Here is a 22992-nt window from a genome sequence, read left to right as displayed (position 1 = left end):
ACATCTATACCTCGCTCCAGAGCTTAGTAAAGCACTGGAGAAAGAATTATGTTAACAGCTTCAAAATGAAATAGTCAGAGCTACAGCTTTATATCTCATTCTTCCTTTCAAAATCAAAGGTCAAAAGATGAAATATACAGCACCAAGACCAGTGTTTCCCAAACTCTATTCCTCAAGAAATGTTAATAGGTATTGTGCAAATAAAGCGTTCGACGGTCAAATAAGTTTTGGGAACAATATATACAATATCCCTTGCTTGGAGATTTGTGATGTTTTTCAGCATATTAAAAGCTCTGGAATGTCCTATTTAAAAAAAATAAACAAAAAACTATGAGTTTTGTAAATCCAGCCGTTTACTGAATTTCTCTTTCCAGGAAAAATTTTAGAGCAGAACATCTATTAACATCTGATAGAACACTGTTTGGAAAACCCTAGAATAGAAAGATTTTGCCAGAGGTTCTTAAGGGTGAGGTAGCATACCAAGATAAAAAAATAAGCATATTGGTACCATCCTAGTCATAGCATAGGTGATCTTGAAGATATTTGGATATTCTACTTTTATGATTTTTCCCAATTATCAGCTACAAGTTGATTTCATGATTATCTAATGACTGGAACTGAAAGAAATGTTAGCACCAGTGCTGAATAAATTGGCCGTGACAATGCAATCAATAACAAGAAAATGCAATGAGCTGATTAGCAAGAAGACAAAACTTGATTACATAATCAGATTCAGTAAATTTATTGACTTCTGACTTTGACACAGGTACCATTGCTCTTTCAAGCACTTAAGAACAGGCTTATTGTTTCCTCAAAGTTTTCAGCCCAAATAAAGGATAGTCTAATTGTGTCAGGAAAAGAACCAGCAAGCATCAAATGAGAATTCAAGGGAAAGGTGCAAGCACTAATACTGATATTCTGGAAATTACATAGCAGAACTGGCAAAAGTCATCCGGGAAACAAGTTATAACCTAAATGTAGTTCTCTGGCATAGTTCACATATCTAGAAATATGTCATTGCTGTTTCCTTTGTCATTGGCTGCTACAAAAGATCATTCTGAGTCACTGATGACACCCATGTCTCCTCATAATAAAAAGTAGGCTAGTGGGGCCGGCACCGTGGCTTAGCAGGTAAGTGTGCGCACTCCACGACTGGCAGCCCGGGTTCGGATCTCGGGCATGCACTGACACACCGCTTGTCTGGACATGCTGAGGCGGTGTCCCACATAAAGCAACTAGAAGGATGTGCAACTATGACGTACAACTACCTACTGGGGCTTTGGGGAGAAAAAGGGAAAAAAAGAGGAGGATTGGCAATAGATGTTAGCTCAGGGCTGGTCTTCCTCAGCAAAAAAGAGGAGGACTGGCATGGATGTTAGCTCAGGGCTGATCTTCCTCACAAAAAAAAAAGTAGGCTAGAAAGTGGAAATAAAATTTGAACAGAAAGAGGAAAACAGAAGATTATGAGCTCAGTTCAAGCTTATCCTTCTACCGCTGTTGATTAACTACCTTCAATATTATTCCCATTCTCACCACTCTTAGACCGCTGAAATACCCAGCCTAAATATTTCACTCATCTTCCCACTTCCCCTCCACTCTAGAGTTCCTATTTCTACCTATCTTTCAGAATTTTCTCTGTTCATGAGCCTCATCATCACCAGGAAGCAGACAAGGAAAAGAAGTGGAAGTTTCACAAGTAATTCAGCATAAATTATAAATTAATTGTGTTATTTGGAACAACTTTGTTTTCCATCTAGAATAAATCTAACCAATGTTCTACATTATACATATATATATATATCTTTTCACTAAGACAAAATGAACAAATAAGAACTGCTAAATCTCACCTGATGCTTCATGTAATGATTCATGTAGGGGGTTGCCATTCTACTAACTTTGAGGCAAAATGGACACAGCAAGTTCTTAGTGTTTTCATGGGATGCTCTAAAGTGAGTTTCTACATCAGAAAATGTTGATGATCTAAACTGGCAAACCTAGAAATATAAAGAAGGTTTAGGTTAACTTGAAAATTTATAACTGATATGAAATTACGTCAAATTAGCAATGATGAGTCATCTGTTTAGAGGAACATTATGTACTATTAATTCAGCTCTGCTGCCCAGACAACCAAGAATCCTATTATTGCAAGTAATAAAGATAATCTTTGAAACATAAGTTATCTTTCAAAGTTTAGGAATATATTCCTAAACATAACTAGAGTCCTTTCTTCTTTTCAGATCTACTATCCCCTACCTTGACTTGAATTTTCAAACTTTGACCCCTCTTGTCCCATAAAATTTTTCATGCTATATAAAATGGAGTATTCTCTTTGTTGGATTTTAAATAGCATGCAGCTTATGACAGAGGCAATTTATCTTTATCTTGCTATCTTAATGGGAACCACTTCAAATTCTGGAAAAATACTGGCTCCAAAGCATTTAGTTGAGTTCCTCATAACTAACAGCATTTCCTATTTCTCTGACACGTCTATATTCTTCTCTACATGGTAAGAAAGTCCATATATTTGTCTTTCTCCAGCAGGTCATTTTGTTTGTCTAGTACAGGGGTCAGCAAACTATGGCCTGCAGGCCAAATCCAACCCACCACCTCCACACACATGAGTTAAACCAAGAGAGTTTCCACTATTGAAGAGGGTCTTCAATTTTAGTAACTCGTTTTATTTAAATGGTTAAAAAAATCAAAAGAACAATACTATTTCATAGCACGTGAAAATTAAACAAACACCTAAGTACATAATAAAACGTATGCATACCTGGCAAATATATGGCATTTCCCCGGGTTTATGAGTGTCCTTCATATGTTGTAAAAGAGTATGTTCTGTTTCAAATGATAATTCACAGATTTTACAAATAGCTGAAAGTGGGAAAAAAACACATTACACTATCTTAAGGATGTATATAAATAAAAGATTCATCTTGTTCATCCATAACAACAGCAACAAGAAGTAATAATAGTAATAGTAGTAGTGATGATGGGTCTAACAAATCTATAGTTAACTCTGTGATGCTACTTTATTTATATTAATTAGCTTACTTAATTCTCATACCATCACTGAGAAGAGGTACTGCTATTTTTATCCCCATTTTTCAGATGAGGGACTTGAAGCACAGAAAGAATATGTAAATTGCCTGATATCTCGCAGCTGTACTAAGAGGCAGAGCTGGGACTGGAATCCACACTGTCTAACTCCAGCCTCTGTGATTTTAACTCTTATTGCAGTTACTTTTCTTATTAGAGTATAAATCAACACCATTGATTTCATATTTGCAAACCAGGTAATCTGAGTTTTCAAATTTAGCCTCCTACATATAATGCATGAGTTATGCCAAGAAAGTTCCCACTTACAAGAGGGACTTCAATTTTAATAAGTAATTTTATTGAAAAGTTTATACAAGTTAAAACTTGTTTTTCAATTTTGCCCTCAAATTACAAAATTCATTTCTTTTTTCTTTTTTTTTTTTTGGTGGGGAAGATTGGCCCAAGCTAACATCTGTGCCAATCTTCCTCTATTTTGTATATGGGATGCTGCCACAGCATGGCTTGATGAGCAGTGTGCAGGTCCGTGCCTGGGATCCAAACCCACGAACCCCAGGCCGCCAAAGCAGAGCACGCAAACTCAACCACTATGCTTCTTGGCTGGCCCTCAAAGTTCATTTCTTATTCTTATTTTTCTATCAGAATTCTTAAGGACTCCTCATAGTTTAGATGATCAAAATTGTTACCGTTCAGGACTTCACTGAAATTGTGACTTACTAGAAAACTCATGGGGGGTGTGTGTACTCTCAATGTGACACTGCAGCTGGAATGGTGTAGGATACTGACGGTAGCAGTGCTGGCAGGTGGTGTGGCTCTCCCAGCTCTCACTGTTCTGCTTCTCAAGTTCCAAATGGTGTTTCATGTGGTTCATAAACCTGTACATGATTGTCAACAGGTGCAAAAAGTCAGATTTATAACCAAAGAAAAATCTCACACATAAGTATCTGAACCTAAATGTTAAAAATGCATTTGTATTACTCAAAATAACATCTCCAAAGCCATAAAGTCATCTAGAAAAGTGTGCACTTTAGATAATCACCTTCGTTAAGTGGCTCAGTAAACATTTCTCTTTGCATCTTTGTTTTAAAATAATCCATTTATATATTTAATATGAAATACCACTAATTTGCTATAACTCTTCATCATCATTTCAGATTAAAAAAAATTCTTTGTAAAGAAAAACAGCATGTTTCTTTTCCATACATGAAACATTATTTATATTTTAAAATAAAATACTTAAAGGAAGGAAACCCTACCAACAAAAGCAGCTACAGACTCATGAGAAAAATCTTTTGAAGGCCTTGAGATATACAATAGGTCTTGGCTGCTTGAAAGACAAATTATTAGTGTTTTTATTTGTGTCTTGGTTTTTGAATGCATGTAATAGCAATTTTAATACCTATAATTACAAGAACCTTTTGTTTTATTTAAAGATATTGGTTTACTGTTAGCACAAACAGTTCATTTTAACTCAGAGACTGTGCCCTTTGTAGCCCCATCCATTTTTCAGTTCTACATTCTGCTATGTCACATTCCCTAAAAGGCTTCTCATGAGAAGGAACTATGACCCTCAACAGCAGAGAATAGAATATAAACAGGCGCATCTATTTCAAAGGGCTTACTGAAACTTTTTACTGAATTTTAAAGTTATTCAATCAAAATAATAATTTTAAGACTGGGTCAAATATTAACAGTCATTCACCATGAGTCCCTAAAGGAAATAATCTTGAAGTGATAATGTCACCAACCTAGATAGCGATCATCATAGATGTTTTAACATTTATCTTTTCACATTTCCAAAACACAACTTCTCTTTAGAGCTGCTTACGGTACACTTTGAATCTTTTTTCCTCCTTTCATTTTAACATCATCTCTATTAAAATCTATTTTTAAAAGTCCTAGTCTTGCCTAAATATTTACATATAAAGGTCATGAGCCACTGAACTTTCAACTCATAACTTTAAGTAATAAAATCTATCTGTATAAAATAATCTCTTACCCAACTGGCTATCTCTCAATTATTGCACTGCCTCCATCAGCAGCTCATACCAGTAGATGGAGATGTGGGAAAAAGCAAACCCCTCACAAGGCTCTTCTCAGAATACAACAGCCCTAACTGGTTATGGTGAGAGTAGGAAAAAAAAATACCCTGCAATATGTTGACATGGCAGAGAGTAGAAATCTTCAACTATTAGCTTCTACCATCCTCTAAAACCACCAATTTGCCATCCTAGTTTTTACCATTAAGGTAAAATGTTGTTTAACATATAAAACATCTTTGATTATCCAGTGTTTACTGTTTGGGTTTCATTTACTAAATAATATGTCAAAAAATGCTAGAAAATTCCTAGATACTATAAAATATGGTTAGCCTAAAATTTCTAGATAGTCTGATAATCTAGAAATCTGTAACAAGTCTTTTGAAATAAAAACAAAAAAAATTCATGTTTAATATTAAATGGGCTAATCTTAAAGAAAAAGCCAAAAAGCTATTGCTGAAAGAACTTCTAATGCCATATGTAGAATACTTAAGTATAACACGAAACTTAACCGGTGAACCACTTTTCTATGAATTTTTCCAAGTTTAATAACATTTTCTGATGTATTTTACTGTGAAAATATGGAAGGAGGTCACAGAGTTCTACCATAACATTGTTTCAGTGTTACATCTCTTAAAGCACAATTTCTCTTCTGTTGAGCTACTGGGATCATTAGCAATTGACGGCTGTCAGGGGTTGATAAAAGGAGGAAAAGAAGTGTGAAAACTCATATGAATAATATATATGAAAGATCTTTGAAAACTATAAAGCACTAACCATAAACATAGCAATCATAATTGTTTTAGGCTTATATTATAGTAAATCTCAAGGTTTTTCAAATGTGATTCATTTTAGACCCAAGAATTCAGCAGAAAATAAATGCTGGGCTTAGAAATGACCTATAGGATGCTTAAGAATGCTAGTTACAAATGATGGTTATCAATGGTAAATATTTTTAAAAGTTTATATGTTAGTAGTGTGTATGTATGTCACAATTTAGGTACATAAACATATACATACAGACATCTAACCTAAGTGCACTGATGTCTGCAATTTATTCTGAAAAGTATCAAAAAATCTGACGGGTCTGTGGATGAATAGATACGTGGTAACAAAAGCATAGTAAAATGTTAATGGTAGAACTATGGTGGTTAATATACAGATGTTCATTGTATAAGTTTTTCAACTTTGCTGAATATTTGAAAATTTTTATAATAAAATGTTGGAAAAACGGTGTCAGTCTATATAACCAATGAAAAATACTCATCAATAGGTCTTGTTACTTTGTTCTTGTTATTATCTCACTTAGGATGACAGATATGTAATATTCCATATAACTCAAAGACTGCAAAGTACAAGTTCCTAAAATTTAAAGCATACATGTATAAATCTTCAAAATTCCATTGAGAACTAAATCTCTACTTTTAAAATGTGTTAAGTTATAAAATCAAACAGGCATGTTTCATAGAACTGGTACTTCTCTAAAGAAGATCACCAAAAAAAATCACTTTCTCTGCAAGGTAAATGTGCTAAAAATTATAAATGTGAATTAAAAATTTAGAGCATTAAATATGACTAGTATGGGGAGGTCAAACTGGATAAAGCAGTTCTTGTGATAGGAAAAGTAAGATTCAAAAGCAGCTATAAAATAAAAATATCTTGTGAAAACTCCTACTTCTATGATAAATATAGAGAAAAGGAGTGATTTTTCCCCTAGGTTAAAATAAATTTTGTCCTTTATTAAGCTATCTGAAAGAAATACAACTAAGTAGATCCAAGTGTCAAACTTTTCAGCATGGTAACCTGCCTTTGTTCTTAGTGGAAAGTGTTAAAATCGCTTATCTCGGACAGCACAGAAAAATAAAGATACAATGTTTACATCTGTAGCATTCCAATTTTCAAACAGAAAGAGAAATAAGTATTTACATACCTAATATTATTTTTAAGAACTTTCAAGCAACTGAAGCATTTAAAGGTTGTGTAAGTCTTCTGTTCATCATCAACAGCTCCTTCATGTCTTCCATAGTAAAAGTCACTAACTAACATGATCAGTTTTCCTTTCTCTGCACCAGTCTTATTTTTATTTTCAGTACTTGAAAGTTCTACTTTAATCATTTCCAAAAATTTATTTACCATGTCTGGACAACAACGCTGAAAGAGAAAAAATCTATAAGCCTTACTTATATTTTTTAAAAAAAGCAGATACCAAAAAATGATTTTGTGTTTATAAACTAGGGCCAGCTCATGTAAAACTATATTTGGCAATATATCTGGAAAGACAGTCACCAAAATGTTGGCTTCTTTCTTTAGATAGTCCAAAAAATTCAAACAATAAACACCTATTATCTTAATAAAGAAATAACTTAGAAAACAAATGGAAAACTTTAAGATCATGGATGGCTACACAGTCATCCCTGGGTATCCGAGGGGAATTGGTTCCAGGACCCCTGCAATACCAAAATCTGCAGATGCTCAAGCCCCTTATATAAAATGGCGTAGTATTTGCATATAATCTACGCCCATCCTCCTCTATACTTTAAATCATCCCTGGATGACTTATAATACCTAGTACAATGTAAATGCTATGTAAATAGTTGTTATATTTATATACTGTATTATTTAGGGACTAATGACAAGAAAAAAACGTCTGTGCACATTCAGTTACAGACGCAACCATTATAGGCCTTGGGATCTGCAGTTGGTTGAATCCGCGGATGAGGAACACGTGGATACAGAGGGCTGACTGTATATCTAAACCTTTTTCCTTGCAATTAAACTTCTCAGATGTGAACATTTAACAATAACTTGTTCCTTGGCCAAAAATCATACATTTCATATCTGTGTCAAGATATAGCTTAAAAGGAAAGATAGTTTTTTATGCCATTATGTATATGCTTAACTATCAAATAATACAGTAGTATTTCAGTAAAGCCTGTTGGAGCTGGACTTTGAGCACAAATAACCCGCCATTCTCCAGACTCAAGGTGCTAGAAAATGTATGGGACACAAAGAGAGAGGCATTAGTTACACCTTGAACACCTCAACACATTCTGTCTACAGTGCTGAAATATCTGAAGGGGAAATTGACCTCATGAATAAAATTTAGACCTCATATAAACTGACCCTAATGTGGAATATTTTCATACATGAGCATTTTATTTTCAATAAGATAAAACGAATTCATTTATTGTACACACTTTTCAGTTGTAGAATTTCTCTAGAGGAATTCTTTAAGAATAACTAGAGAGCAAAAATATAAACTTTCCTAAAAACCCAAACAACATACACACAGTGTAACTACAAAGTGAAAGACATAAAAGTAAAGAAAGCATAACAAAAAATTGTTACAGAATAAAGACCAATTAAACCTATCAGGCCAATTAAATCTATCCTATCAATGAATACAAATGGGTTTAACTCAACTACTAAAGAAAAGAAGTTTCATGTAGGATCACAAAACAAAAAACAATTCTGGTGAAAGCAAGAAACATACCAAAAATCAAAGTGATTTGGAAGGGTTGAAAATAAAAAGATAAACAATGAATATAACAGGCAAATGGAAATAATAAGAAAGCAAGGGTTGTGAGTTTGATATCAAACAAAATAGAATCCAGGCCAAAAAGGGAACACTTTATAAAAATGCTAAAGGGTACATTCACAATGAAGTTAAAAGAGACGGATCCATCTGTACCCTAAATAGTAACAACCATAAAACACAACTGGAAGATATCAAAGAAAATAGTGGTAATGTGAGACTTGAAGACCTTTCTCAAACCATGACAGAGCAAGTAGACAAATATAAGTAAAGATATAGGAACCTAAATAACATATTAGTATGTTAGATCTGATTGATAACTATCAAATTCCATACCCTAAAAATGAATAACACCCCTTATTTTCAAGTTTCCATATAATATTCAAGAAAATAGCCCTTACAATTTTCAAAATGGGGAGAAAAGTGTTTGTGGAAACCTGGGCTTTGCCATCAGAGAGACTGAGGTTTCAATCTTAGCTATGCCAATTAATTGGCTACAAAAGTGAGAAAAAGATCTATCCTAAAAAATTTTCTGAGGATTAAATGAAATAATATTTGAAAGCTTAGTACTGAGTCTTAGATCAATAGGATATTTGACTTACACTCTAAGTATTCTTCTTTTGGAAGAAAATATTATCTCTGTGGTATTATAATCTACTTATCTATAACAGCAAAAGATCATTCACAAATAAACTAAAACTCACGTTTTTTCCAAAATGGAAATCCTCACTGTCATACTATAAAAATTTAATTGATAAAGATGTATAAGCTAAAATGTAAAAGTCTCTAATAGTTTTACACTTGATCCTAGCAAAAAGGCCAAGAAGTGATAAGTCTCTCATAGATTTTTGTTTTTGTTTTTTTTTTGGTGAGGAAGATTGTCCCTGAGCTAACATCTGTGCCCATCTTCCTCCATTTTGTATGTGGGATGCCGCCACAGCATGGCTTGATGAGCGGCGCATAGGTCCGCACCTGGGATTCGAACCTGTGAACCCCAGGCCACCAAAGCAGAGCTTGCAAACTTAACCACTATGCCACCGAGCTGGCCCCAGTCTCTCATAGTTTTAATCACAAACAATGCTCCAACAAATAAACCTACATTTTAGAGAATGTTTGCCACTTTCTCCAGGTGCAGAAGTATATATAACATACTATAATTTGTGTATAAAACAGATGGAAAATAAGGACCTTCATGTATGCCTGTATATGCAGAAAGAAATTCAAATAGGATAGAAAACAAATCAATAAAAAATTATTTCCTTTGTGAGTCATATTGGGAACCAGGCAAATAGGGGACAGGGGTGAGATTTTTCACTGTATGCCGTATACTTTTTGAAGTATACTTTTTGAAGTGACTATATTACCCCCCAAATTAAATAAACTAAACATAACTAAAAAACTCAGCCCTTTCTTTTCTCTCTCCATCGATAATGTAAAACATAAAAACATCAAATATCTCTACACAATGTTACATAAATAGGAAAACTGAAAGCACTGTAGAAGGTACTCCTTAACTAAAACCAAAACCCCAAGTCCAGTTAACAGGAGTCACATTCAGGGGGTTTGGAACTAGCAATAGATCAAATATACGTTTGCCCAGCAATCAAGAGATTGTATTTGGAATTTTAGAATGCTCCTTTTCTTTCTACATTTTTTGTAAAAGGCTGAATTTCAATGAGAAATTTGCCAATCTTTGAAATAGTGAGCAATAACTTTTCCTAAGTTGCTCCTTTGCTCTGCACTCTTCTCATCCCTTCTTTCCTGCATATAATCTACATTGCCTTTTTTCTTGCCTCCTTTCCCCCTTCCTGCTATTTATACTGGGCACGCAAGAAGAATGCAGACTATCTTTTCACAGGCACACAGAACACTGTAATAGCTACTAAAATATTTTAAGTGGAGTGATGCCTAAACCTCATACTCATTAGTACTTTGAAAATTACCTAAAACCTAAATTTAGGAGCTTCCTACACCAATATAAAGCTAGAATTAATTTATAATAACTACACTAACTATATTCTGGATTGAGTTCAAACTATTTCATACAAAATGCTCCACCATTAGGAGTTTACGTCTGCGTGTTGAAAATTAAAATGCAAGACTAAGATTTTCATTGAGTAATGTGACATGTATATGTCACCGTGGACAAAAAATAAGGTATAAAAAAGGAATTTTTAAGTTATATGAAAGATTAAGCACCTAATAAAATGCCTTCTTTGTAAGAATTTTGAAGAATGGCAGGACCTAGTCAATAAAATATTCTGATTAATTCATTATTTTCATTAAAAATTAAAATACAATATGCAATACTACAGTATATATAAACTTAATTTTTAAAATTTGATTGGGAAGGGTTTTAAAATCTTGTATAAAGATAATCATTATGAATATCAATTTTTACTTAAGTAACATGAAAACACCAATGAGAAGATTTTTTATCTAAATATGTGGACAAACTAGCATTTACTATATATCAATCCTTAATAGTACAGAGATTTGTGAAAATTTTTAAACATCAAATTTTGAAAAAGTTTTACCTTCATGTGATATTTCAAAGGATCCAAAAGATTGAACTGAACATTGCACTTTGGACAAGATCTTAGAAACGGCGTTCCAGTTTTACAGTGAGTTGATGAGGTATTTGTACCTAAAATAAATTAAGGACATTTATGACTCAAATTCTTCTTTTTCAAACCTTAAGCAAACAGTAATAATAGCTTTAAAATTCATCACAATTTCTAAAATTTATGTATAAATAATACAATTCCTTTTTTATATGCCCAATTCATATTTACCTTTTGATATCATAACATGGGAGGGTGTCACTGAAGGAGAGTTCACTGAAGACAATGAAGAGCAAGGATTTTTTTCAGGAGTACCTTCACTGGTCTTTCGCTTTTTTGGACTAACACTGTTTACTTTAGAAGCAGAAGGACGTTTTAATATAGGCAGAGTTTGATCCATACCTACAATGATTTAAATAATGGGAAAGATATTTGTAAATGCTTTAATTTAGAATACTACTTACAATTGCTACAAAAATGGCCTTATACTTAAAATTAAGTAAAAATACTTTGGAGCTAAATTACAGGTAATATAATTAAATTATGATATCATACAAACGACAGTAAAGAATGATCAAAATTTTGGTGATCAATAGGTAGAAAGACAGTAGGTAGAAATAGGTAATAGCACAACAGCTATTATGGATTACACATATATGGACAATTCGTGAAATAAACTGTTTATGCAAGAAAATTCTAAAGATGCCTTCAATTAAAGAAATACATAAATAGGTATCATGAAGGAAGTCAGACCAAAAAATCCCAAGCAAAAAAAATTAAAGCACAGAGAATATTCTAAGCTCAGTTTCAAAAATGTATTTAGATGCTTAAATACATTTGAGTTTATAAACAAAAACAATTTCTATTCTAAAAATATAGATAAATCCTTTAAAATACTTTTAAAAAACTTAAGATGTCTAATGGAAATCTCAAGTTGGTTCTTTTTCCACTTAACAACCTGAAAGGTGGTTTAAATTATCTGTTTATTCCCTATGTACAAAGCAGCAACAACTAATCTTGAATGATATTACCTCACTCATTCATATGAAACGGTCTGGAGTTAGTATAATGGCTTTCAAACTATGTTCCCCTAAGCCTAATGGTTCTGTCTTAGGGAATAGAGTGGGCATGTCAGATAGAGAAACTCCTTTTACCTTGTTTTTTAAATTAGACTTTTACATAAAATTTTGTTTGAATAGAAATTTCATTGATAAAAATAGTTTTTAGTTTGAAAACTATCAGCTTAAAAGCTAAAGGATTATGTAACCTAGGGCATTTGCAAGAGAAATGGTGCTATTTAGGCTATAACCAGATGCAGCAAAAGTCCTTTTGAAAATAACACACAATCATACTTTGTGATAAAGATTCTAAAACTGCACATCATATTTTAATGCTCCCATATGTACATGAATAGGAGAAGCAGTAGAATAGATATATGCCAGGAAAATAAGAGTTTTACATCAGTGGGCTCCTCTGTCAAATCTGTGTTTCATTCTTCAAGATAACATGGAAATGATTCTTTCCATCTTCAAGCACATGATTACTGACAGCTATACTGCAGGCACTTGGGACTGATTTCTGTGTAATCGCGCCAACATTCTTCTCAGATGCTTAGGTTACTTGAACAATCAATGAGTGCTGGTATTTTGGACTAGGCAACTGATTATCTAGCAGGCTGTATAGTGAAAATAGACTGTGTTATATACAATTTTTAAAAGCACAAGTAAATCTCCATCTTAAAATCACTCTGAGCTCATGAATTTTAAATTCCGACTCTTTCTTTTTCTCTGCTGCTTTTGGCCTGTGCTGTTCACTGTCCTCAACAGTGCCAAGAGAAATCCTATTCTCATTCTTCAAAATCAAGTTCAAATCCAACCTTCTCCAAGAACCTTCTATGATCATCTTAGACAGGAGTCCATTAATAATGCTTCTGAACACATAGCACATATTATCATTCTAACAACTGTTCATTGTCAAGTCCTTTAAAGCTTTAATGCATTTTTTCACTTCTCACTTATCTCATTTGAGCCTCAAAAAAGCCCTGAGATAAGCAGAGCAAGAATTAAAATTATATCTCCAAATGGCTGATTCAGGTCTAGAGAATGAAAGCATTAAGTGAGAAAAATAAAAATAGCTATATTAATAATATGAGAAAATTGAGGTGTAAAGAGGTTAGGTAACTTGGTAAAGGCCACAAAAATCTTTAGAATAGAGGCTCAAATCTATGTCTTCCTAATCAACTATAGCCCTATTTATATTTACCATCAGGGCAAAGTTCCACTCCCTGCAGTATAAACAACTTAAAGAGAGAGAGTAGGAGTCATTGTCTTTCCCCTCAGAAGCTTCAAGAATTCAGACTTTGTCTATGAATAAAGACCATGTGCTTTATAAAATCAGGTTTCAGACGACTCTTGTACCTCCTTGTTTATTTGGTTCTTGGCTATCTTACTAACTAGGTAAGTGACACCTAGGTGGGTGGATATCAAACAAAGTATTATCAAAAATTGGAAAATATTTTTGGAACATATATTACTACAAACATCTTTCTATTTTGGTTTGGTAAATGCAGATTAACTTATTAGTAAACAATTTAAACAGTCAACAAAAGTCTTTTGTAGCTCTCTCCATTTAGTGAAATATATCAAATTTGCTAATATAGAAACAGTAATTGCTTTGATTATAGGGAATTTTTCAACTAGATAAAATTCCTTCATGGCATACTAATTTATTTCAGGTTAATGAATGAATGAATGAATGAATGAATGTTATGGTATATAATCAAAGAACTGTAATTCTTCAATTGGCAATTTTCATTTCTCCTTCAACGGATATTTACTGAGTACTTAATATTTGCAAATCACTGTTTCTTTAGTACTGCCATTTTATAACACTACTCTATAATCATATGTAACTATCACATCTACATCATTTATTTGAATAGAAAGACACTAGCCTATTAGGAAGTCATTGACAACTACACACTTTTTCTCATACTAATGGCCTTCCAAATAATTAATACTTTTTTAAAACCATACTATTAGGGCATCAGGGGACGACTTCTCTGACTCAGAAATTATATTAAGATTTTTCACCCTATGGCTGGTTCCAAGTGAACATGAACTCAAAGAATACATGTTAGCCAACTTAAGAGAAAGAAATAAAATATTCTATTATCAAACACACTTTTATATAAAATCACCAAAGAAAGGCATTCAAGAACTATTAGCTTCTATCTGACAATATATGAAAAACTTAACATGAAGGTATGGACTTCAAAACAGAAATTCTTCCACGTGTATATTCATCAAGTCTCTTTTTACTATATTTATAAAAAGTGCTAAGCCAAACCTTCTATATAAATTGTTGATCCCTCTTGGGACAGTGGTATTGTATCCTGGGTCAAGTCAAAGAGTAAATCTGGAGAATCATCCGATTCAACTTGTGATGAATTCTTTGTAAAATCCTGTAAAAAGTGATAATTATTTTGTTTCATAAAGTTTTGTAAAGATAAATTTAACTGTATGCCAATACTATAAAGATAACCTTAATGATTCAATTAGTAATGTTATAAAACACAAAGGTAATTATTACTCTCCATCAAAATTAGCAACTATTGGGTAAGAGGTATATGGGAACTATCTGGATTAGTTTTGTAATTTTTCTGGAAATCTAAAATTAGTTTGAAATAAAAAGTTAAAATTAAAAAATAATGATAATATTATTGGCAAAGTAGAGGCTATATTTTGGTACACTTTTCTGCAAGAAAATTTTGGCAGTATCTATCAATGGCTTTAAAAAATTCATATCCTTCGATCAAATTAGTCCAAATATTCCACTTCCAAGAATTTATGCTAAGGAAATGAAAATATTTAATGGAGAATTATTTATAATAGCAAAAAATAAAAACCTGTATGTCCAACAATGGAGAGATGGTTAAATAAATTAATTGATAGATTAACATGCAACATCATTTTTTGAGAAATATCCAATGACAAAGAAAAATGTTTCCAATATAAGGTTCAGTGAAAAAAGAGGAACCGATACCTGTGTATAAAATATAGTCCTGATTGATATACTCTATATACCACACTAACCATCTGCAGAAAATAAAATCAAAATACAGTATGTATTCTCTTCTGTTTCTTTTCTAGCCTCCCCCTCGATACATATTACCTTTATAATGGGAGTATAAGGATCTTGCTTGCGTGTTTTTGCTTACAAGTTGAGACACAATCAGGTTTTAAGAATTTTACTTTGCTACTAAGTTTTCTGTTGACATGGGTCTGTTAAGAAGTTATGGAGACAAATATTGAAGGGACCCAAACCATCCCATTCCTAGATTTTGAGGCATAAGAAGTAGATTTCTGCATTTGAGCCTTAACGTGTATTATATAAGGTCAATGCGGCTATATGACTTCATTGTAACGAAGCACAATCTTACTGCAAAGTAAATATTTTCTCCAAATATTTGCACTTAAAAATGGAAGATATTCACTAGCAATTTCCAAAATAGTTCTATAACAGAAGTTCCTCCAAATAAAGTGAATACTTTAAACCCTTTCTAGGTGATAACTCTGGTCAATTAAGTACCACCATTTCAGAGAGTAGACACATTATTCAACAAATAACTTGTTAAAGTAATTCTCCAATTGGGAATTTTTTATATCTCTTGACATAGTTCAGAAAGATAACAAATACAATGGTAAGGTACAATAGGCGATAGACTGGGATTCAGATGACCTGTCCATTTATTTAGCTATGGAACCCTGGACAAGTCACTTCTGAGATTCAAGTTATTCACCTTTCCAACTGAAATAATAGCCACCAACTATTGTCTATTTAAAACGTACTTGCCTCTTTCACAGTACATGTATTCTATCAAGCAGTTGTCACAGTATTACTAATAAAGGCCTAACAGTATCTCCCACTTTACAAATAAGTAAACTAAAGTTAAGTATGATGAAGCAAGTTTCCCAACACAACCCAGCTTGTTATTTATGATGAAGCTCGAATTAGAACCCAAGTTGGACTGATTATAAACCCTTAAGCTATATCACACTGACTTTAAAAGGGATAATAATAATCATTGTCTCCCTGCCTGCCTGAAAGAGTTGTTGAAGAAAAGAGAATGAAAAAGTTTAAAAATTACAGAGAAAATTCCCTTACATAGGATTCTCAATTCATCCGAGAATATATGTCATTCTCAACCCTGGCTGCACATTAGAATCACCTGGAGAGTTTAAAAAAAATCTATCATGCCAGGCCTCACCCCAGACCAACTGACAAAAATCTATTTCTAAAAAGCTCCCTAGGATTGGGAACCTGATGGAGGAGCTTTGATTAGACAACCACGCCCACAGAAACAAAAAATTCTGAGTTTGAATGAGCTCTAGTTTCTAACTTTTCTAATACAAAAAGATACCCCCCCATACCCTTTGTTATTCTTTCTCCCCAGGTCCAACTAGGAATGACTTTCATCTATTTGCATTTAAATAATGCGCCCTTTTTTTTTCTTAGATATCAAACAGCTTATGATAGCATGAGAAAACCACTGAATTAATCTGATTCCAACTAAAAATCAAATAAGTTTTGCATTTCTGGTAGCCTGTGTGCACAAACTTTTGGGACCCCTCTCCCTGGTCTAACAGGTGAATCTAGCAAGCGAGCTACATAGGGTTAAGGTCAGTACAAAAATCCATGCTGTCCTGTGAGGCAGCCACGCAGGCCATCGTAAGCCTGTGTTAGAATGACCTTGCAGCCCCACACCTCATGACTGAAGACACCAGCTGGAGAGTTCCACAACAGGAAGATAAAAGGTACCTCGCTGTCACATTTCCCCAGCTGCATTTCTTGGAGACTGAAGGAAAATTTAACAACCCTAGCCTTGCCGCCCTCCACACAGACAACAACAACATTCCAAGCCTCGTTTGACATATAACCAAAAAATTCTTGTTTATGTCATCGTTGAAGTATGTGACTATTAGATGTGTAAGCCCTTTCCTGCACATGCACTGCCTTGTTAAAAAGTATATAAACTACACTCAGATCTGTAGACCCTGGAGCAGTGCCTCAGAATACTCTGTTGGACTATTTCCCAGGACTCGAGTTCCTCACTTTGATTATCGAATAAACTCCTTCATTTATTTCCTAGACTCTTTATTTCAGTCAACACCCGCCATCTTCAGATACACCTATTAAGTTTCTAAAAACATTAAAGCAGCCTGTGGATGCTTAGGGGATCCAAGTTTGAGAACCAGTGGTCTGGGTAAAGGTTTTTTTTTTTTTTTTTTTTTTTTAAAGATTTTATTTATTTTATTTTTTTCCCCCCAAAGCCCCAGTGGATAGTTGTATGTCGTAGCTGCACATCCTTCTAGTTGCTGTATGTGGGACTCGGCCTCAGGATGAACGGAGAAGCGGTGCCTCGATGTGCACCCGGGATCCGAACCCGGGCCACCAGCATCGCAGCGCGCGCACTTAACCACCAAGCCACAGGGCCGGCCCTGGGTAAAGGTTCTTATTTTAGAAATGAAGAAAGTGAGGCCCAGAGAGGTTGTGACAATGCTCTAGTTAGGAACAGAGACAGAATGAGCACTCAAGGCTCTCATTTTCAATCCAATTTCTTAGACTACTAGTCCAGGGCTCACAGGGCTAATTGTTTCAGAACACAGATACAGGTTTTCCAAAATTCAAATTTTTGCTTGAAAGTTCAAATTTTATCATTGGCAAGATTACTATCAGTTGTTTTTTTTTTCCCGTGATAGGCACACTTGGTACATTTTTGAGGACTGTAAAACTGTGTGTGGCAGACAGACTCTAAAGGTGTCCCCCACGATTCCCTCATGATATTTAAACCCTTGCGTAATCTCCCCTGGAGTGTGGGCAGAACCCGTGATTGCTTCTAATCAAGAGAATATGGCAAAAGTGATGAGGTGTACATGATTATGTTACATAGCCCCTGTTGCTGGGGCTCTCTTTCCCTTGCTGGCTTTGAGGAAGCAATCATGTTAGGAAGGCCTACAAAGCCAGGAACCCAGGGTGGTCTCCAGCTGACAGCAGGAAGAAACTGACGCCCTGAGTCTGACAACCCACAAAGAGCTGGATACTGCCAACAACCATATGAGCTTGGAAGCAGTATTAAATGACACTGCAGCTCTGGCCAACACCTTGATTACAACAACCTTGTGGGACCTCAAAGCAGAGTAGCCAGTTAAGCCATGCCTTGACTCTTGACTCACAGACACCGTGAGATAATAAGTGTACACTGTTTTAAGCCGCTAAGTTCGTGGTACTACTGTTATGCAGCAATAAATAATCAATACATAGTGCTTTGTCAGTCATCCTTTCAAGCAAAAATGGCATTGCATTAAAAAAAAGCAGCTAGTTCAGCTTGCAATTCAATCACATGAGTGCTTTTCCTCAAGCTAACCTTCACACTGCGGATAAAGAAATGTTTTATGCATACTACCCATTTCATCACACAGACTATTTAAAAAGAAATGTATTTAAGGGTTGAGAGTTAATAAAATTAGCAACAATTTATTACTTCTTCAAGGATATTCTTAAGTGAAAGTGAAATTTTTCTACTGTGAGTGCTTGGTGGTCACCAATACAAAAATTACTAGCACAGTTTGGTGCCACTGCCTTGATTCACATTCAGTGCACCAGCAGTTTTACCGTCCACTGCTTTTCCATCACCAGTGCAAATGTAGACAGATCCAAAAGCACAAATGTCTTAGTGTTATTATGACAACAATGTTAACCTCACCAACCTCTGAAAGAGTCTCAGGGAACCCCAATGGTCTGTGGACTATACCATTGCTCTAAGGCAATGCTTCTATTTTAAAAAGTATATACTTAAATGAGTGGATAGAAGGGTGTGTGTGCATATTTTAAAAACCCTGGGCTAACTTGGATTGAAATCCCAGATCCATCCTTTACCAGCTGTGTGGCCCTGAGTGAATTATTTAGCCTCTTGGAGCCTCCGTTTCCTCAACTATAAAATGCAGATAATAACCGTGCCTACCTCATGGGGAAGTCATAAGAATTAAATGAGATTAATTTATATATAGCATTTAGAACAAAGCCTTACCCATATTATCAGATTAAGAAATGTTAAATATTAACCATTATCTATTATTTCTGTTAAACATTTTAAAAACTAAACTATGAAGGTATGTTTTCAGAATAAACAGCAACAATGACCTCAGAACAATCTTCCCAATTAAGAATACCTGGTTCAGTTTTCCATCTTAAGAATTTTGCCATTATGTAATATTTATTACTGATTACACTTTTTTACTCACCTTTAGATAGCATAGTTTTCAATACTATATCTACTGAATTTAAGCATATGACTTGATTTATAAACAGGATGAATAGTTAGTTCCTGCAGTTATTACTTTGGATGTTGGTTGAGCTATCATAAAGATGGTGACATTTTCTGATAGTGATTATGCTTCTACTGGAACTGTGACTGGCTATGATAGTCCACGGTTATAACTGGGTATTATAATATTCAATGTGTCCCTGAGCTAATTGTGTAGTTTCAGACACACTTACAGGTTTAGACACCGTCCGAACAATAACAGAACTTGGTGAAGATTTAGATTCAGGACGAAATCTAGGCAAGGCATCCACTGGATTTGATGTTGGGTCTTTGTAGTGTTGACTAGTAGGCTTGAAGGCATCAGTAACACCTGTATTTTAAAATTATATAATATATGGTGTATATTCCTATACAACAATTTTGTCAAAATATTTCACTTTACAATTAAAATAGTACAATAATACTGTACCTTGACTGAGTGTCTCATTCTTTATTCCTTTTGAAGATGAGCTGGAATTACCTCTGTTCAAAATATCTATAAAAATTATATTTATTTTATAATTTTGTATTTGAATGAAATACATATTAAGATAGAAAAAACTTTCCAAAAATATATCTATACGCAACCAATAATTGAAGTATATTTCTTTCTATTCCATATGCAATCAATAATTGAAGTATATTTCCTTCTATTAATGGTGACAGGATTGTATATAGACTTGGGTTCCTATGACTTGAAATCAAGCCCTTCTCCAATCTCCATGCCACATTCCTACCCCTAAAATTCTGGAATTTTCATTATGGGCAAGCTGATTGGATTATATCTGCCAATTCTCTTGAGTTCTGAAAGGGACACTATCAGAGACTGCAGACTAAGTTGAACCTACAGTTTACCAGAGTATCTCAAATCTACTACTATACCAAAAGTCAATTTGAGCCTGACATGACCCTCTGGATAGATTTAAGATTGCTCACTCTTAGCCCCTGTGAACCCATAACTTCTGGGTTATTGAGGAATCAAATGAAAATTTGGAAGAGTAGAGATTTGCCTTAAACTGCTAATCAGGAAAAGGTACAAAGCATAAAAAAAATCCCATAAAACCTCAAAAAATTTCCTTTTTTCCTCTCCTAGTAGAAAAGAACCAGATCTCATAAAATAATTCTATGAAGGGCCACACAAAAGTAGAATTGTTCTATGATAAAAGAAATGCAGTGCTCTATGACTAAGCACTACAGAAGTCTTCTAGGAGAAAAATCTGCTTATTTAAACAACTTGATATTGTTTTCATTCAGAAATTCAAGATAAGTATTTACTCAAGCCATTAAAGAGCTATTTCTATAGTACTTTTTGGTGACTACAGTCTATCAAATACAAGTTTTTACCCACTCTCCCCTCCCTATGGTGGTGCTATGTAAATATTTAGCTCATGTTCCATATGCTAAAAATATTTTGTGGCTCACACATAAAACATCAGTAAAACCATTTAAATTCCAAGTTATTTTAGAAAAGAAATTTCACTGGAGTCAACTTTCGTTTTGATAGAATCACTTAAAACTAATACACATTGTTCTAGTTGAGTACTGTTAACAGTCACCTACAATTGATATAAATCCAACTTGAACTGTCATTCTTTCAATAATAATTTTGAAATATATTTCAGTATAAAAATAATCACAGTGACTAGGAAATAATAATTAAGAGAATATACTATTTTGTTCCACTATCAGCAACAAACACGCCAAATGTCTAGTTCATTTTATAATTGAAGTGGCATTCCACTTAGCACCTCTCAATTTGCCACAGGAAATGATATTGAGAATTAAATTTAATTAAATTCTTCTACTTCTGATAAAACTAAATAGAAGTGCTCTTTCAAATTTAGCTCCAAGAGAAGCAAGAACAAGGCATTCAGAAAATTAAAAACTCGTCTCATAACCACACTATTATGCCCTGCCATGTTAAGTAAGAAAACACTGGTATGCTGGCTATATTCCTTGGTATGCTGGTAAATTCTCCTGGCTTAAAAAAGGCAAATATAATGGAAAAGAATCTGTTTCCTCTTTCTCCCCTGAAATTCAGTATGTTGTTCCTCTGCACTTCGCACATGTTTGATCGGACATTTTAACGAGTATCATCAGTATCTTCACTTTAACATTATAACAACGTCAAGTCTAATTACTCTAACATAAATTTTACAATCCACAAAGGTACTGGACACATTCTGCTAGAAACCCATGAAGATTAAGTATGCTGATTGTCTGCATCGTCCAAGTACAGCGGCTGAAGACCAGGCCCTCCCTCCTTCATGAATATAATCAGTAGTTGCTGGAAGATGGGTACGGCCAGAACTACAGCCTGTGTTAGTACACAGACCAGAGATTCTATAGTCATGCAGCGCCTATACGTTTTGTAGCCATGAATCAAGATGACACTGTGATGAGGCAGTTGCCTGGATGTGAGAGCCCCCATCAGAGGCTAACACAAACTTATTTAGTATTCTGATATTTTAAGTAAAGCATTCCAAATGCTTCCTTTTCTAGGTACATTTGGCTTAAGGGAGAAAAAGAAAAATTAACAAATAAGCAGGTAAATAGGCTACTTGGCTCCACTAAAAAATTATGATTTACAATCTCAGAAGGTCTACAATGTCGTTAGGTAATCTTAACCATTAGTTAACTTAGTTAACATTTTTCTTTTCTCTCATAAGATATTTTAATCTCTCATCTCCTTATTCAAGTCCCCAACCACCTCCTTCCTTTGAGTCTCACAAATTCTTACTGATCTCTATGCGCTCTCACCTCCAACTCGTTACAGAGTAACAAGGACATATAAGACAGCCCACAGGTTTTGCCATTAGAAACGTCTTACAAAACTTTAATGAAATTAAGCGCTTACTTGAAATGGCTGGTTTTGATCTTGATATCTCTCCAACAAAGATCAGCTCATCATCGTCTTCATCCTGAATTTCTTCTACTTTCTTCTGCCATGGTTCCAGCTCTTCTTCTTCACATTCCATAAAGAGTTCTGCCATTTTTGTATTATCTAATTTTCAAAAGGAGAGAAGTAAATCTTATTTTTTAATACTTTTTTGCAATACATAGTATGATATTTAACATGTACTTTAGTAATCCTAATAGCAGTTACTGAATTGATATTTATAGTCAGTACACGATAGCAAAAGTAAGAAACTCAGGGCCAGCCCCAGTGGCCTAGTGGTTGAGTTCAGCACGCTCTGCTTCGGTGGCCCAGGTTCGGTTTCCAGGCACGGACCTACACCGCTCTGTTAGCAGCCATGCTGTGTTGGCAGCCCACATTCTAAAAAATAGAGGAAGACTGGCATGGATGTCAGGTCAGGGTGAATTGTCGTCAGAAAAAAAAAATCCATTTCCTTCAATAAAACAATATACTAAAAAAAGAAGTAAGAAACTCAGAACTCCATCTCTAAGATCTAAACGAGTAAAATTAAGCTA

The 22992-nt window shown here is 34.2% G+C and overlaps 1 protein-coding gene across 1 annotated transcript in view; it reads right to left on the bottom strand.

The window, feature by feature from the left end:
* The window catches only part of ZNF280C (zinc finger protein 280C), a 60335-nt gene that overhangs the window by 24113 nt on the left and 13230 nt on the right, over positions 1 to 22992 (bottom strand). Inside the window, 10 exon segments of the mRNA XM_087426855.1 lie at positions 1848 to 1994; positions 2774 to 2874; positions 3775 to 3932; positions 7027 to 7247; positions 11169 to 11278; positions 11427 to 11597; positions 14544 to 14658; positions 19755 to 19891; positions 19991 to 20056; positions 22418 to 22564. Of these exon segments, the coding sequence (XP_087282981.1) occupies positions 1848 to 1994; positions 2774 to 2874; positions 3775 to 3932; positions 7027 to 7247; positions 11169 to 11278; positions 11427 to 11597; positions 14544 to 14658; positions 19755 to 19891; positions 19991 to 20056; positions 22418 to 22564 (1373 nt within the window).

Source organism: Ceratotherium simum, chromosome X, assembly GCF_057802395.1.
Source record: "Ceratotherium simum simum isolate JZ-2026a chromosome X, ASM5780239v1, whole genome shotgun sequence".
Lineage (NCBI taxonomy): Eukaryota > Metazoa > Chordata > Mammalia > Perissodactyla > Rhinocerotidae > Ceratotherium > Ceratotherium simum.
Note: the sequence above shows the minus strand (reverse complement) of the source record. Positions and strands in the feature narration are given on the sequence as shown.